This window comes from Syngnathus acus, chromosome 15, assembly GCF_901709675.1.
Source record: "Syngnathus acus chromosome 15, fSynAcu1.2, whole genome shotgun sequence".
Taxonomy (NCBI): Eukaryota; Metazoa; Chordata; class Actinopteri; order Syngnathiformes; family Syngnathidae; genus Syngnathus; species Syngnathus acus.
Genome location: NC_051100.1, coordinates 13,598,787 through 13,616,786, shown reverse-complemented (window position 1 = coordinate 13,616,786; position 18,000 = coordinate 13,598,787). Strand labels below are relative to the sequence as shown.

The 18,000-nt window shown below is 49.6% G+C and overlaps 1 protein-coding gene across 6 annotated transcripts; it reads left to right on the top strand.

Annotated features, from left to right (window-relative positions):
• Positions 1 to 1,070: 1,070 nt before the first annotated feature.
• hectd2 (HECT domain containing 2) lies at positions 1,071 to 16,512 on the top strand. 6 transcript variants are annotated; one of them, XM_037272113.1, is made up of 22 exons: positions 1,073 to 1,505; positions 4,176 to 4,299; positions 5,329 to 5,467; positions 5,553 to 5,655; positions 5,712 to 5,801; positions 5,887 to 5,951; positions 6,046 to 6,091; positions 6,252 to 6,361; positions 6,454 to 6,602; positions 7,058 to 7,136; positions 7,206 to 7,302; positions 7,369 to 7,476; positions 7,603 to 7,735; positions 7,897 to 7,988; positions 8,340 to 8,404; positions 8,554 to 8,647; positions 9,549 to 9,623; positions 13,095 to 13,182; positions 13,687 to 13,793; positions 14,554 to 14,669; positions 15,267 to 15,433; positions 15,798 to 16,512. In XM_037272113.1, exons 1-22 carry the CDS (start codon positions 1,440 to 1,442, stop codon positions 16,091 to 16,093), a joined length of 2,409 nt encoding a protein of 802 aa, XP_037128008.1. In that variant the 5' UTR covers positions 1,073 to 1,439; the 3' UTR covers positions 16,094 to 16,512. The 6 variants fall into 6 exon arrangements, with proteins under 6 accessions (XP_037128013.1, XP_037128008.1, XP_037128009.1 ...); XM_037272112.1 differs by having other exon boundaries at positions 1,076 to 1,505; positions 7,013 to 7,136; XM_037272116.1 differs by having other exon boundaries at positions 1,080 to 1,505; positions 7,013 to 7,136; positions 15,267 to 15,410; positions 15,798 to 16,474.
• The last annotated feature ends 1,488 nt before the right edge of the window (positions 16,513 to 18,000 follow it).

Here is an 18,000-nt window from a genome sequence, read left to right as displayed (position 1 = left end):
CAGTCGGAGAAATCAACGGCAACAAATAAAATACATCCAGCCTAGTTAAGAAATCACCAGAAAGATCACCATGACAATTGTGAATAATAAAGAAATAATTATTATATATATTATATATATATTATTATTATATATATATATATATAATAATAAATAATTGTGATAAATAACTGGAACATCACTCAAATATTGGTGATCCCGTTGAGAGTCTCACATATTTCTTCGCTATCGAGTTTGCTACTGCATGAGCAGTGATACTGACCGGCAGAATAACATCCGGTTGTTCCCAAAGATGATCTTTTTTCTGGAATAATTTTACGTTTACGGACTTAAGTAGGAGTCAAAATTTGGGTGCGTATTATACATGAGTTCAGGCTTTTTTCCAGCATCGACATGCCATTTTTAGGGTGCGTACTATACATGGGGGCGCATTATACATGGAAAAACGGTAATCAGAAGGCATAGGGGCGTCGTTACTTAGCAGGCTCTGGGAGGCACAATTTTTTTTTTATTAACGCCTAACTAAATTATTTACTATGATGCTTTAAAACAACATACCATCCACCCATCCATTTTACGTACCGCTCTGTCCCCACGTGGGTCGCGGGCGCGCTCGGGCCTATCCCAGCCGTCATCGGGCAGTTAGCGGGGAACTCGTAGCCAGCCAATCGCAGGGCACACAGAGACGAACAACCATCCGCACTTGCACTCACACCTAGGGGCAATTTGGTGTGCTCAATTGGGATACCAAGCATGTTTTTGGGATGTGGGAGGAAACCAGAGTGCCCGGAGAAAACCCACGCGGACATAGGGAGAACATGCAAACTCCACACAGGGAGGACCGGAGGTGGAATCGAACCCGCAGTGAGGCGGACGTGCTACCCAGTGCGCCACCGACAACATACCTTTTTAGAAAATAATATTTAAAATACGTAGAAGACCGGACCACATCCGCCTACTCAGAAGGCATAGGGGCGGAGTGTGAGCAGGGGCGGAGTATGATTTAGCAGGCTGTGGAGGAGTGATACCCTTCTGCGTTCTGCAATCTTGCCCGGACCTCGCTTTGCACCCACCCTAACGTGTCCTCCCCCGATCCAACTTTAGGCTCCTCCCCCTCCTCCAACATGGCGGCGGCACGCCACGGGTGTCTGCTGGCGACTTGTTGGATTGCGTTTGACTAACAAAGACTCGTTCGTGTGCCCTGTTGGGAGTTTTCTTTACTTTGACTCGCGTTTTGTTAATTTCCCTTTTTTCCCCTGTGTTGACATGAAGAAGCTCCCGGATTGTCTGTGCGCGCGCACGTGTCGGTGGCGCGTGCGCGGCTACTGCGACAAAGTGGCGGCGGCGTCGAGAAGACGACAATGAGCGCTTGTGTCACTTTGGGAAGACATTTGCCGACTTTTGGCCGCTAATGCCCGCAAAGCGACACCTAACGGAAGATGGACGGCGACGATCTGGGCTCTGTGACGAGCAGGGAGCGCGACAAGCTGCCGCCTATTTCTGGGGTAAGAAAACCAACCGAACGAAAGCACGACACAACGCGCTTCTGATTGACACACTCCTCATCCTTCTTCTCAAAAGAAAACACACTATGCAACAAAAATACACGACGACGACGCTGAAGCAGATTTCCTGGAAATAGCAAACGACAAGAATGTGCGATTTGCCTGCTTTCTCCTGCTGCCAAACGAGAACCACCGCAGTGGGCTGACTTGGTTTCGGTCATTTTCATCTTCGAGGCGGAGTTTGCGTTCCAGATGCAACAATTCGGCAACAAGCATTAAACCATTGCATTTTGCAATCGATTAATCGTTTAGAGACTTCGTGTGACGTCAATGTGTCCAAATTCCAGCCTCTCAACAGGAACGCATTTCTGACTGGTCATCGTCTATGAAAGTTGTCATTTTAGGCTATTTTTCTATTTGTAAACATCCGCTTTTGCTTTTTCTATTTTGCTTGTACTCTTTGATTTTTTTTTTGTCCTCTTGCTTGTTCCTTTTCCTTTAGTCTTTTCTCTCGTCTTTTTTTGTCTGTCTTTCCCCTTTTTGTTTTTGTCTTTTTTTCTTCTTGCCAGTTGTAATTTTCTTCTTTTTGGGGTGATGATTGTGTGACGCTCGATTTCTTTTTTCAATTGTGATGCACCTGACAAGCATTTGTTTGGAAGAAATTAGAAAGTTGACCATTGGCCCTACAAGGTTGACCATTTGTGTTTTTCTGTTTGGTGTGTGCGTGCCTTTTTTAAATTGTGTGTCTTTTGCCGTCCTCATTCATTTGTGTACCCCCTTTGAGGAATTTCTCCTGTGCGTGTCTGGTGTCACTTGGTGGCAGAGTTTTTGTGCATGGCGTATGTCATTTTGGCTCGTCTTGTGTTTCTTCCTGTCGTGATGACAATTTAAATTTGCTTGATGTGTGTTTTGCCTCCTCGACCTTGCACTGTTCAGCATTGAGCACAGCGACTTGCCACTTGTTAAACCCTCGGTTCAAGTCATCTAGAGCAGTGGTCCCCAACCACCGGGCCGCGGACCGGTACCGGTCCGTGGGTCACTTTGTACCGGGCCGCCAAGCCACAGAAAAAAAAAAAAAATTTGTTTTAATCGACGATCAATTAATTCAGGTCAAGACGCTCGTCCCGGTCACGTGACATGTTTCCCCAGTCGAGCCCGCAAAGCTAGCAAAAATGAGTAAGTATTTATTTTGAAAAATGTAAAAAAAAATTGGCGATTCTCTCCCAATTACATCCGTCGGTTCAGGTCAAGACGCTCGTCTCGGTCACGTGACATGTCACCTCAGTTGAACCCGCGAAGCAAGCAAAAATGAGCAAGAAACAGAGATGTTTGGAAAGCTTCTTCGGAAAGGGAAAAAAGCCCAATGAGGAGACGGAAGAAGAAGAGGCTACGACTTCTAAGAAAAGGAAAGCTGCATTTAAAAGACTATGACGCGCCAAGCCCACTCTGCATAATATGTGGCGACAGGCTAGCTAACGAGGCAATGAAGCCCTCAAAACTGCTTCGGCACATGTAGACCAAGCATCCTGCATTAAAAGACAAACCTTAACCACTTCGGGTGTCATTGTCTCCGATTATGCCTAGATGGGACCGGCTCGTTTCTGAGAAACAAGCTCAGTGCTCCCACTAATTCAATGTAATGGTGAGTTTTATTTTAATGTCGTTTATACTTGTTATTATGCCAGTCGTATCATTTTATTTCATCGTATTCATATATTTATTATAAATGTATTATTTATTTATATAAATGTATTATTTAGTTATATAAATCTATTATTTATTTATATAAAGGCCGGTCCGCGAAAATATTTCTGACACGTAACCGGTCCGTGGCGCAAAAAAGGTTGGGGATCACTGATCGAGAGGAGTCAGAAAATACTACAGCAGGGTTCATGGCACAAATTTTTGTTTTCCCCTCACTCTATTTTCGTGTAGCTTTGCCTTATCTGTCTGGCCGTCCGGTGCCCTTTTGGAATTGCTGAGGTCGTGGCACAAGCACGCGGGCCTCCTTGTTTTGAACGGCCCTCGACGCCGCGCCATTGTTGGCAGGCTCTTTGCGTTCGAGGCAGTCGCTCGCACGCTTGGGCGCTGCCATGATGTCATTAGCATGCGTGGCGAGCGTCGCGGATGATGTCACGCATCTTGTGTCAGCGCTCAGGAATGTGCACATCAATCGCACGCGCACATGCACGCACATTTTCTCCTGCGCTTACATCTGGAAATGTCGTCAAAGCGCACGTGTGTGCTTGCTCTTGTTGGAGGTGAGTTGAACACGAAGTTTCTTCCGCGCGTGCCTTTGGCCACTCAAGCGCCTCCCGTCTTAAATTTTCTGATTCGTGAAAGGAAGGTGATCCGCAAAAGTTGAGTTTCTCTCCATGCTTGGCAAGCATTGTTGTCGCCATGCTCCTTGCAAGCGTTATCATTGTCACCGCCTGGGACTCTCTTTGCCGTTATGACAGGGCATCACGCGGCCTTTTCACTTGTGCGACCGTAGATGTCCGCTCGTTCAAATTGGCTCCTAAAGCCAAAAAAAAGAGAACCCCGTGGCCAAAACAATGCTGATGACGTGCGACAAGGAGGAGGAAAAGCGAGACATCGGTGGTGATGATGTCACACAGGACGGTATTGCTAACAATGATGTCACGTGATAACGATGCCATGTTGTGGCAGGCCCCGGGCCGCAAGGCCAAGCCTCCGCTGCCGACTCCGGGGAGCCTCATCAACACACTCCACCACCGACAGCTTCAGCTCAGAGACGCCGACATGCCCACCGCGCCGCTCGACTTAAAGCACGGTCAGTCTGTCACTTTTTTCACTCAAGTCTCACCAAGGTTGTGTGTGTGTTGCGCTCGTGCACGTGTTTGCATCTAATGCGAGCGGGTGTCCCAAAGTGTTTTGTTTTTCCTGCTGCTAAAGCTTCAAAGCGACAGTGGTCATCAGATGTCGCTGTGATGGCGAAGGCCCAGTTACTATGGTGACAGATGCCGCGCGTGTCGAGCGAGGCTGCAAAACAAAGAACAGAAACCGGAAAGTGCAAAGGTGGCTGCTGAGGACGGCGCCTCGCCCTTCTCAAAAGGAGAAGGAAGATTGATGACAAGTGAAATGGGCTGTCAATCGTCCTAGGCTTTTCTACCTCGGCCACTCCAAGCGCTTCTTACCGCGTCCTCTTTCACCTCCTGATGACGCGACATCAGGGGCGACCGCGGCTTCGCCATCTTGCTCAAGGATACGGCGACATGGTTATAATGGGCAGAGATCAGCACCTTGCCCCCTCCTCATGCAGGAAGGCCCGACCTGAGGTGTTTGTATTTTTCTGCAAAATCCCAGTTGAGCTCCAAACAGGAAGCTGGTCCGTCGTTTGATTGGTGTGCGTGCCTGCGCCTCTCTGAGTGCTAAAAAAAATAGAATGACTTTATTGTCATTGTACAACTGATGTACAACGAAATTAAGCTATTCTACCAGTGGGAGGCTGCTGCCATGAAAGGCGCTGCCAGGCGCCATCGGGAGCAATTCAGGGTTCAGTGTCTTGCTCAAGGACACTTCGACATGGTCATCTGGGATGAGGATTGAACAAGTCGTGCTCGACGACGTTTGCCATTGCTCTTCCTTGCCAGCGTCCACAATGCACCTCCTGCGTTACCTTGGCGACACAAACAAAGAGGCTAATTATCAACCGAAGCGTGTGTGTGCGTGTGCATGGCTGCATGTTCTTTGACGCAATGACGTAGAATGGACGTGCTTCCTATTGATCATGTAAAATTTCAAATGATGATTTGGAATCGAGAACCCTGAAGGTTTTGTGCATGTGTGTGTGACGCATCAGTGTGCGAGCTTCCGCCGATTGGCAGCCTGGCGCGTCCCAAGCAGCGAGCGACCATCGACACGCTGCCCCCGGAGGTCAAAGCGCCCTTCCCGTGTGACCCTGTTATTCCACTGCGCACCAAGACCACCAAAGACTTCCTGTGAGACAGTGCCGACACACACACGTCCCAGCACAGTGTGATGAGTACACGTGCACGCTCACAAGTGCGTACGTGTGGTTGTCAGCAAGGAGATGGAACGGGCGGCGCTGTTGGGCGACTGGCGTGAAGTACGAGACTTCTACCTGACCACCTTTGACTCGTTCATTGAACTCAACGCCGCCTTCAAGGTAAGACACAACCTCCCTGCCGCAGCTCTTTGTTCGACCTCAATCTCCGCCCCCAGCGGGAGGCCAACGCCTCCTTCGACACCACTGAAGACTCGGGCCTCGACGCCAAATTCGTCAACGCTGTGTACGACTCATTGCTCCAAACGGTGAGTCATCACACGCACCCATGCACACCCACGAGAGCGCCACTTCCTGTCACAGGCTCACGTGGTCATCTGGGCACGCGTGCAGCCTCAAGACATTCAGAAGTCTGTGCTGAAGGGGATCATCAACAGTCTCCTGAGAGAGTGGAAAGGGTGAGAGGACGACCTCCATGACATCATCCGTCCTGCCTACGCGAGACCCAAAGGCAGTTTTTTTTTCTTTTTCTCTCTTCCACGACGAGCTCAGGCCCCGGACTAAAGATGACCTGCGCGCTTACTTCATCCTGGTTCAGGTGAGCGGATGATGTCGCTGTGACATCTCTCTGCGGCCGCTGCTGCTGCTGCTCTTGTTGCGTTTCAGCCAATTACGCTGCAGGTTTTGTGGCAGGGAGGGGTGGGTGCCATGCCGCCACCATTCATTTTCTCTTCTGCCTCTCCTTTGGATGTTGACAGAACCCTCAGTATTCCAGCACCAGCACCTACGTGATCTACGCTCACCTGTTGAGGCAGATGGCTGCCCTGTCTGAGGCCGATCATCACTTCCTGGTGCACTGGCTGAAGAAGTAAGCACTACGGTGGTGCCGGCGGCCCGTCACGTCAACAATGACGACGGCGTGACTCAGAGCGCTGTGGCGACCAAACGTGTGCCTGTCAGGTTGCCGGGCCAGCGGTTCCGTCAGCCGGTGGAGCGCCTGCTGCAGTTCATCTCCACTCGCCTTTTTCCTGCCGAGCCCGACGAGGTGCCACCCGCCTCCAAGTGCTCCTGGTGGATCCCGTCGGCCACCAAAGTACTCGCCCTCTTCAGTGAGTGCGTCCGTAGCCGTTGGCGCCGACATCGGGCGTTAACGCTATTTTGCCGCTAAATGGCATCCGCTGAAATTGATTCCACTTTTTTCTGACTTTATCATTCGACTGTTGGGATGATTTGAGATGAAGGAAAAAATTAACAAAAGCAAGAAATGCACATTAGACGTCTTTTAAATTCATGGGGAGGATTTTTGTGCATCCATAGTTGATGGTCTCAGTCTGAATTCTGCGAGACCTCCATGAAGGCAAAATTGCAAAATGTGGCCTGAAACGGCAGCAATTGCTTCGCGCTTTGGAGGAGAGTAGAAAAGGACAAATCTTTCCTATTTCAGTTTTGGACAGTTGTTGCGAGAGGCGTTTGAGTACGTTGTTCTTCCACCACCCGCTTGCTCGCTCATGTGCTTCAGACGCGGCCAACAGCGTGTCGTCGCCGCCCGTCATGCCATTCGCAGACTTCTACAACCTCACGCTGGAGCACATCGACTTCATGGAAGAGTACCGCACCTGGCAACACTACGGCAACTCCAGCAGGTGGCTTGGCTCGGCCCGGCTCGGCTTGGCCGGCGTAGGTGCCCGGCTGACCCCTTCCCTTCCCCTCAGGTTCTCCTTCTGCCAGTTTCCCTTCATTCTGTCGGCGGCGCTAAAGAAGGCCATCATCCAGAAGGACTCTGAGCAGCAGATGATCAGCCGGGCCAGGGTGAGCGCGTCTGCTCGCCCTGCTTTTGCTCTGGCCGGTGTTGTTGAGCATGCACGTGTGTCGCAGCAAAGCCTGGTGAGCAAAGTGTCTCGGCGTCAGCGCGTGGACATGAACCTCCTCTTCCTCAACATCAGAGTGCGACGGGCGCAGCTCCTGGCCGACTCGCTGGATGAGGTCAGGGCCCCCTTTTTGATTTTGCATTTGTTTTTTTCTGGCAAGGCAGGCCAAAGCCTGAGCGCTCTGGTCCTCTCGCCTTTGATGTCCCGTTTGAATGGAAGGAATGTGACGGTCCGTCTTCAGTTGAGCAGGAAGCGCTGCGACCTGAAGAAGAAGCTGCGCGTGACCTTTGTGGGGGAGGCAGGCCTGGACATGGGCGGCCTGACCAAGGAGTGGTTCCTGCTGTTGGTGCGACGCATCTTCCACGAGGACTACGGTGAGTGGGATGAGCGCCCTTTTTCTTTGCTGTTGGTCTTCCAGGTCCTATTCAGCTTGCCCTCTTGACATCTTCTTTCCATTCACTTTTGGCTCCTCTTCTGCCTCTGTGTTCTTTCCATCCTGCCAATTTGGTGACGTTCATGCTGGCGTGTGCGTCAGGCATGTTCACGTACATAAAGGAGTCTCGCTGCCACTGGTTCAGCGGCTGGAAGGGGGACAACAACTACTCGGAGTTTCAGCTCATTGGGACCGTATCCTTCATGTGCAATCTTGTTTTCTGTGTGCAGCATGGTCTTCCTCACTTCAATGTTTCTGCGCGCATGTGTGCACACACGCACACACACATCTTGCGTGTGTGCGTGCGTTTGGTCGAGGAAGGAATGAAGGCATTGTGGGCCGCGTGTGCGTATTCTTGTGCCAGGAGCTCACTGATATTGGTCACTGCCGTCTGGTCACCGTGGAGACAGCAGCGCCGGCGTCATGGTGCTGATGTGTAACGAGGGAGAGGAGGGCAACTTCTTGTATGAGCCGTTTAGTATTGCCACAGCTTTATAAATCCGTTTTGGGAAGAGTGCGTGCGTGGTTGTCCTTAACGTGCTCAGCTGATGGGCTTGGCGGTGTACAACAGTATCGCTTTGGACATCCATTTCCCCCTCTACTGTTACAGGTGTGTGTGCGTGCGCGCGCGCGTGCCTGTGTGCCACTCGAGTAGTTGTCTAAAAGGGAAAATCTTGAAGCAGATACTGGCTTGTCATCAACTTCAAGTTGTCATCATGGTGCTTTGTGCTGATGCCAGCTGGCGGTGTCTCCTCACAGGAAGCTGCTGACGCCACCCACTGATCCATGTGACCAGAATGCCCTGGTTGGCATGGCAACCGCCACTTTGGATGACATGCGGCAGATCATGCCGGTACGCAGTTGGCGAGGGCGACAGTCACTCTGACACGTCACGGACACTTTTGCAGACTTGATTTCGCCCGCCTCATTGCATCTTCAGCTCTGTTTATTCACATCGTGCACGTGCACATGATTTTGAGTGGAGGTGTTGCAGGTTGCTTTCACACAAGCAAAACCACACCGTTGCGCTTTTATTTTTGGAAGGAAGAACTGGATGCTCAGCCCTGTGATGGCGAAATATACATTTGAGCAAGTAGCCTGACATGTCCGCCCGCGACTCGGGTTGGGGCCACCTCCCTCAAAAACTTGATCAGGCAAGGTTAGCCCAATGAGGGTCAAAGATGGCAGAAGGGAGGGCCTCGCTGTCATTGCGTGTTGTTGTGGGCCAGACACGATGGCGGCAGGTTGACACCACGCCGTCGCCAGAGATCAACTTTGTCTTGTCGTCTGAGCCAGGCACAACGGAGGCACAGGTTCCCCATCAAAAGTTAGAAAATAAGGTGGTTTGTCCACGCCAAACCCCAAACAAGCATCGCTTTTAAAAGTGACTGACAACTTTGATGGCGCCAGAATCATGAAGCCGAGTGACCTCTAGTGGCCGCAAGCGATGCTCCAAGAGGAATCGTCCCGTTCGCCATTGCCTCCAGAGGGAGAAAAAGTCAAACTTTTCACGCGACACACTAACTCTTGTGTCAAGGTGAACCGCGCACTTTTTATGTGCGTGTTGTGTGTGTCTTTTTGTTAAAGTTAGCAAGAGGCAAAGAACGAGAACACAGCCCTTCCCAAAGGTCGCACACGCAAGAGACAGATTAGTTTGCCAGTAGTTGTGTAAGAGGTGTGCGACGGCAGCAGCTTGCTCCCTTTACTGAAAGCGTCCAAGCAAATTATGTGTCTGTGTATGTGTGTGTACACAGGAGCTGGCTCACGGTTTGCAGGAGCTGCTGAATTTTGACGGCAATGTGGAAGAAGACATGTGCCTCACTTTCCAGGTTGTCACCAATTACCTGATGCACCTTCACATGCAAAACGAGTTTTTTTGTCATTCCATTAATCAGTTCATTGGTTGAGTTCAAAGGTTGACGCTTGGAAGAGGTGCACTTCCGCTTGATTGAAAACCCTTCGGTTACCTGCTTGGCAAGATGTCATTTGTTTTTGAAAGCCTGCTTTCATGAATGGCTGCAGAAATACCGGCGACAGTCTGAATTTGAAAATTTGCAGCGTTTGGTCCATATTAAGCTAAACAAAATCAAAATAGTCAAGTTATTGGCGAATGGATGAGTTGCGCACAAAACAACAATAACTGTGAAGCGAGGCCCACAACATCCTGTGAATGGCCTTCAAATAATTCCCAGTAGATTCCGAGGGAAAAAAAGAAAGTATCCTGTGAAACGCTTTCACCGATGTGTTGTTTAGCGCAGACGATAACATCAAGTGTAATGTGAACATAGTCAGCAATTAGCGGTAACAAATTCACAATTGTATTGAAAGGAAAGGAGCAGCAGACTTCTAAAAAAAAAAAGAAAAAAGTCCCCTTCTATCTAAAAAAAAATAAAAATAAAAATCCCCTTCTAAACAAAAGTCGCACCAAAGTGGAGGCAAACCTTGAGAGGAGCGTGTGTGCGTGGAATCCGGCTAGCAGGAAGTGGCTTCCACTCAGGCCTCGCTTGAACTCACTGACCTGGTTGCGTTCTAAAACCCTTTTGGTTTTGTGGCCCTTTGCTGCAGACATAACTCGGCTCTTGGATGAGACCGATTGTCCTCACCAGTGTCACGGCTACAAGCATTTATTAGCACCACAACTAATGTCTTTGAAGTCAGCCAGGCAAGGACAACAACAAGCCCGCACACACACTAATGTTATTCAACTTACTCGTAAACACAAGCATGCTAACAAAGCAGCTGGTAATTAATTATGCCAATGTCTTGAACTTATACTCTGTAACAACGAGCGGTTACTAGTGATGTCTGAACGCAGTCAGAAGAAATAAGCTATGCTCGCAATCAGGCTAACAGGCTGTTACGTTAGCATGCTAATCTATATCGTGAGATTGTTTTGCTTATCACAGTGACGACAAGTGTGTCAACACTTGGCCATGTGAAGTCAGCCTTGCTCGCCAACAGACTAATTGGCAGGAATGCTAACAAAAGAGAAAATATGCTATCTAAAGCTAAAAACCTGAACAGGCTGTCGAGCAGGCCAACAAGCATGCTAAAAATACAATTATTGATGATAATTAAAATATTGTCCTTGACAAACAAGCTAGTGAACATGCTAGTAAACAATAACAGAATACACAATAAGCAAACGAAACAGGCTAATGAACAAGCTTAGACGTATTGACGGTAAGGACAGCGTATCGAGAGTGCTAACAAACATGCCAACAATTTGCCAAAGTTACTAGCAAACAGGATAATGAGCGTGCTAATAAGAAGCATAACAAAGCGCCTAATGAATTAGCTACCGTAATTTTCGGACTATAAGTCGCACCGGAGTATAAGTCGCACCAGCCATAAAATGCCCAAAAAGTGAAAAAAAACATATATAAGTCGCTCCGGAGTATAAGTCGCATTTTGGGGGGCAATTTATTCGACAAAATCCAACACCAAGAACAGTCATGAACGAGCAACAACAGGCTAAACGATAGCTATGCTAACGTGACATAAACACAAACTAAGAGCTGAGAACGGCCCTGACGTAAAATTCAGAGTTATTCAAAAAACTATTACATAAATAACACGTTAATAAAACCATCTGCGTCACTCCAATTCATTAAATCCATCAATCGTCCTTTGTCAACAATGCGTGCGCGCCGCTGACGGCTCTTGCACTTAAAAATATTCCACAGGCCCATATAACGATATATAAATTATATATCAAATAACTATTATATAAGCAATAATGTTATCAAACCATCTGTGCACTCTAAATCATTAAATCCATCGATCAAATTCCTCGTCCTTTGTCAACATCGCCGCGCGTGCGCCCTGACGTCAGCCTCGTCGTTATTCCACAGATCTACTATATATAGATAATATATATTGTAGCGTTAACAAAGTTCAAGGAAAGACGTGGGTTTGGTAAACGGCTCTTTATTTAACAAAACAAACTTACAGGCGTGTGGCGGCGTGGACGTCCAGCCACGAAAGGGGACGAGAGCTCCATACGATAGGACCGGGCGTGCGTAGAAGCCATGACCGAGATCCATGCACCGTCCTCGGACAGCCACCCGGCTGAGCGCCGGCCCTCGACTTCCATCCACGGAGCTGAAAGGCAGCTCGGTAGAGTAGGACCGGGCGTGCGTAAAAGCATTGTCCGAGCACCATCCACCGTCCCTGGACAGCCACCCGGCCGAGCGCCGGCGCCCGACTTCAATCCACGAAAGTGAAAGAAAGCTGGACGAGTCGATCTTTGTCCTTTATGTAAACAACCGTCGCGCTGCTGACGCGCGACCGCGACCGCGACGTCGCGTCGCGCTGCTGACGTCAGCAGCGCGACGTCGCGCGTCACTCGTCCAGCTTTCTTTCACTTTCGTGGATTGAAGTCGGGCGCCGGCGCTCGGCCGGGTGGCTGTCCAGGGACGGTGGATGGTGCTCGGACAATGCTTTTACGCACGCCCGGTCCTACTCTACCGAGCTGCCTTTCAGCTCCGTGGATGGAAGTCGAGGGCCGGCGCTCAGCCGGGTGGCTGTCCGAGGACGGTGCATGGATCTCGGTCATGGCTTCTACGCACGCCCGGTCCTATCGTATGGAGCTCTCGTCCCCTTTCGTGGCTGGACGTCCACGCCGCCACACGCCTGTAAGTTTGTTTTGTTAAATAAAGAGCCGTTTACCAAACCCACGTCTTTCCTTGAACTTTGTTAACGCTACAATATAGTTATATAGTAAATCTGTGGAATAACGACGAGGCTGGCGTCAGGGCGCACGCGCGGCGATGTTGACAAAGGACGAGGAATTTGATCGATGGATTTAATGATTTAGAGTGCACAGATGGTTTGATAACATTATTGCTTATATAATAGTTATTTGATATATAATTTATATATCGTTATATGGGCCTGTGGAATATTTTTAAGTGCAAAAGCCGTCAGCGGCGCGCACGCATTGTTGACAAAGGACGATTGATGGATTTAATGAATTGGAGTGACGCAGATGGTTTCGCGCTGCTGTCGTCACTTGAAATTCAAATTACAGTAATCCCTTGCTACATTGCGGTTCGTTTATCGCGGTTTCATTTTTTTTTTTTTGAAATTTTTTTTTTGAAATTTTTTGAAAAAAAAAAACACATATAAGTCGCTCCTGAGTATAAGTCGCCCCCCCACCCAAACTATGAAAAAAACCGCGACTTATAGTCCGAAAATTACGGTAATTATGTCTGAATAAAAAAGCTTAAAAGCTTCCACTGTTTCTCACCATACTAGCGATAAAAAGTAAGGTAACCCGTCGGGCCGGTGCCTTGCAGGTGTCGCAGGAGGAACTGGGCGTGGTCAAGTTGTACAACCTGAAGCCAGGAGGAGACAAGATTCCCGTCACCAAACACAACCGTAAAGGTACCGGAAAGCTGTCTTTGTCCTCAGCTCTATGTGTGTGGTGACCGGCGAAACAATTCCAATGTACGGGACTCTTGGCACAAGTAAACCCACCCGCGTGCCAATGTATGGGGCACTTGGCACGAGTAAACCGACCCGCGTGCCACGCCCTCAGTAAATGGGAGGAGACGAGGCACGCTCTCTCTCGCCTGCAGTATGTTGGCTTTCTGCACTTGCTGTGCCTTTCTAGCTTCCTTTCTCCAGACTCCCATATCATGTCTGCTTTTCTTTGTTGTTTTGCACATTCGTGCTCCATGCCAAAGGCGGCCTCGCGTTCCCATGTGCTTGGCTGACTGCTTTTCCTTGCCGTCCGTCTTTTTGAGTGTGTGCGGCCGGCTGGCTCTCATGTGGCCCGTGTTGTTTGCCGCCACCGTCCTTCTCATGTCGCTCCTCCTTTGTGTTTGCAATTGACGTTCATCAGTTGGGCTCGGTGGCTCCCGCTGCCATTCTTCTTATTGTTGTCAGAGTACGTGCAGCTGTACGTGGACTTCCTGCTGAACAAATCCATTTCCAAGCAGTTTGCCGCCTTCTACCACGGCTTCCACAGCGTCTGCGCCTCCGACGCCCTCATGGTGAGTTGGATAATGTGTGTGTTGCGCGCCGGCTACGCACACCTGTTAACATATTAATGCCCCAAAATCTGGTAAAACACTCACGCATCCAACATGTGAAATGACATGCCACGCCACACGTTCCGAGTCCATAGCACCTTTTTCCATATTTGCTTCACGTTACAGTATTTTACATGCGACATGCACGCATGATACACTGACTCTAGGGCGTGCATGTTAAAGTGGTAAAGTGCGTCGCTCGTCTCCCGGTGGCAGACTAAAATGATATCACGTGACCTGCCGATGGTCTTGCATCACTTCCTGTGCTGCGGCCACACTGAACCGAGCGAGTCACTCCGCTCTTTTTGTCTGACACCTCTGAGCCTCACTTAAGTCATCTCAGCTGTCTAAATGAGATCAGGATTCGTTTGGTGACCTTGTCCGTCTCCTTCCATCCAAACACATTGCCTAAGTGCCCGTGTGTGTCTTTAGACGGGCGCTTGTAACTCCTTCCACAGAACGTTGGGACATTCTGGACATGTCAACTTCCTGCTTTCTCTTTTGCACACAGCACACGACTTATTTTCTTTGGGGACAACGGCATGGTGCCTTTCACCTTTAATGTTGAGTTGATTGATTTGATGATGTCACACAGACCCACCAACTCAGACTTGCAAGTCGAGGAAAAGATGACGTGGTCGAGAATAACGAGATGCGCTTGAGTCGCGGCTGACATTCTGCTGATACGCGGCTGACACGCGGTTTCCCATTCTTGCGGCAGCTGCTTCGTCCGGAGGAAGTGGAGATGCTGGTGTGCGGCAGTCCTCAGCTGGACATGAGCGCTCTGCAGAAAGCTGCGCACTACAAAGGATATGGCAAGAGCGACGCCACCATCAGGTGACACGTCCGCGTGCATTAAGTACAGCCAATCTTCAAATTGCCGCCAATTTGTTTTCATGTCAGGTCGAGGCACGCTGCGAAGACACATGATTAGGGTTGGCCTTGGGGCAGAACGCTGAGGCTCTGTCAGAAAAGTATCTCGCCCCAATTAAGCCCCTTCGAGGCGGCAAGCTCTGTGCGGCAGACTTGCAAGAGCTCTGAATGTTGTAAGACAAAAAAGTGACTCCCCGTAACGCAAATAAACATCACGTGCTTACAAAGCTAAACAAACTAGGCTTGCGTGCGCTTCCCCCAAACATTTGTATTTCTGTCTTGATTTTTGTTTTCATGTCAGAACAAGAGAAACCCAGCGTGCCTTTAAATGCGGTTAAAGCTCAACAAGTTGGCCATCCTCCTGGCTAGCATCAAGTAGCGACAAAGCTGACTTTTATTTGTCTGTTGAGTTGGCAGAGATCTGTTTTCATGTCAGGGCAGGACGATGCCAACAAATCCTTGCCAAAGCAATAAATTAACATGGAGCCGCCGCACGTAAATGAGATAGGATGAGGTGCACTTGTGAACATCGTAACTTTGCTTGTGTGTGCGCTCGCGTAGGACTTTCTGGGACGTGGTGCTGTCATTCCCCGTGGATCTTCAAAAGAAGCTGCTTCACTTTGTAACAGGAAGCGACCGTGTCCCCGTGGGGGGGATGGCCGACCTCAACTTCAAAATCTCCAGGCTGGACGCGCCCACCGACTGGTACGAGCGCCGTCAATATGAAGGCATGCGACGGCAGGTCACCTTGGGCAAATGTGAAGGCATATGGGGGGAGCTCACCTCGGGCAAATGACTTCATTCATGCTGACGCACGCACGGAAACGCTTTGCAATTGCTGCTCATCGGCCAAAAGCGGCCGCATGTGCGCGCGTCTGGGCAAACCGCCATGTCAGGTGGTTTGAGCGCGCTATCGTGACATTTCTTTCCGAAACCTGACGGCTCGGAAGAGCGTTTTGGTATAGCTGCCAAACAGCGAGTCTGTTGACGCTGATGTTAGCGTCGACACAGACGAGCTCCTCTTTCCGGGCAACCGTGTTGTCCGAGGTGTGACCGCTGCATCTAAGTGTGTTTGCACTTGTGTGTCCTCAGGCTCCCCGTGTCGCACACCTGTTTCAACCAGATCTGCTTGCCCCCGTATCGCAGCAGGAAGGAGCTCAAACATAAGCTCATCATCGCCATCTCCAACGCGGAGGGCTTCGGCCTTGAGTGATCCTGACGCCTCTGCTTGGGCACTCGCCACTTTAGCCTCTCCAAGCGCACTTGTAGTTCAACAGACTATTTTGCTTTTTCTGAACAAGATCATACTCAAGCACCCGAACAAGCTAGCGTGTCGCAGTACCGCTGTGTTCCTCAAGGAGCAGCGGCGAGTCAGAAGATGCAGGTAGAACTTTGAGACATGCTGAGCAAGTTAGCAGCTATTTTGTGAAATGTTTTATTTCAGATGTTTGACATTGTGGCATGTTTCGACACCGCTGCAGCAGATGTTTTTTGATGGCTGTGCTAGTTTTAGCCTTAGCTTAGCAATAGACAGAGCAGGAAGTGTCACTGACGCAAAAATAAGCCGACAACTTGGCAACAAGAAGTCTCCAAAATGTTTGATTACAACCCGACCGCGGGAACGAGACGACCGGCAGCTAGCGACAAGAAGGTGACAACTGCTAACTGATGACGAGAAACCGATGACTTAAACACAACCAGTTCCTGAAAAATAGCAGCTGACAAGACGGTACACTTCTACCCTGACTACCAGTGCCGAAACTGGACGCCTAGAAGCCGATGACTCCAACCTGGAGACGACTATTAAGAGCCTGACCGCAAGAACTTGAAGACTGTTTGTCGATGTCTGACATAGTGGTGTGTAGAAGAGGAAAAAGCTGCAGCATTCATAGCCTTTTGATTGACAGGTGTTTGAGCAACAGCTACAACACTGCCATGTGTTAGCTTTAGCATTAGCTCAAGGAGGAAAGGGTCAGCAATCAGTGGCTTCAAATTGCTGCCCTGGTTTCCACAGTAATGGGCACAAGTTACCAAAGTGGCCCAGAGCCAAGACGGCTAATGTGGGTCAGAAAGCAAACAGAACTCCCCCCCCTAAAGACAAGCTTTCAAAGCTCCTTTGTCTCGTTCAGCCCAAGTTGACACCTCCAACTTGAGTTGGGGACTGCAAGCTGGCAACTCAAAGATTTTTTGTTTTTTTGTTTGTTGTCAGCAAAGAGGATATGGTGGTTGCGTTGAGACTAGCGTGCCATTGCTTTTTGTGTGCTGGTGTAGTTGTCGTTGATGTGAAAGTTTGACATTAAAGGTCTTGCGTGAAGCTTCCTCTCGCCCGCACGAGTCTTCTTCATGTTTGTACCATGTTCACAACCTGAATGTGGTTCATGCCGTCTGTCATAAGCGCAACTTGTTTCGACCTTACCCCCTTTGGGGAACTTGCCACGATCAAGGCAAGAATCTAAGCACCTGAGGGCACCTGAGTGGGCCGCGTGTGGATGCAGACTTGAATAATGGCATCGCTTCCAGAACAGGCTTTGGTGATATACTACATATAGTGCAAGTGTGCAGATGCGCTCGCTAAGTTTTTCTCCGGGCCGCAAGTGAAGTGACTGTCACGTTTTTCATATCAGGAACATATCAAGAATTTGGTATGAATTTGGTGTGAAGCGCTCGCAAGTGGAAAAGTGTTTGACGAGGGAAAGAGCCTTTCCAAAGAGCGTTGAGTCGGTGCAGCACCACTCCAGCAATTTGGGCGACGTACAATGAGGTTACGCTGGGCCAAGGTCAAAGTGGTAAGCCGGCACAGCTCACACTATTCACACGACGACTGAGTTGTTGGGTGGAATCTCAGATTCTTCTTCTTTGTATTTCAGCGCCCCCCCACCCCAGCCCCCCACGCCGTGTCGCGCGCATTCAAAGTAGGTCATGGCCAGCTTAGTCATTGAATAACTCAGAGGCCTGGCACGACACTCTTATCTTCTTTGATAGTACGGGCCGCGCCCCGACACGCACGACGACCTCGTGCTTACCTTTTTTGTTCACTGATCTGTTTTTGGTTGGGGTGGGCGGGGCCAATGTGCTCAGTTCCTATTGGTGGGCTGAGTTAACATTGTTTTACTTAGCCTCCATTAAGAAGCCTCCATCCCAGGGCCCCATTCCAGGGCCTTCATGCAAAGTCCTCCTTTTGTTTGTCCTCAGCCTGTTTGAAAACAAACTTGCCCAACTGAAAACCTGGCCATGATGGCGGTCGTGCATGGGTCCACGCATTCCTCCTCATGGCTGCGACGCCACACGGTTGCCC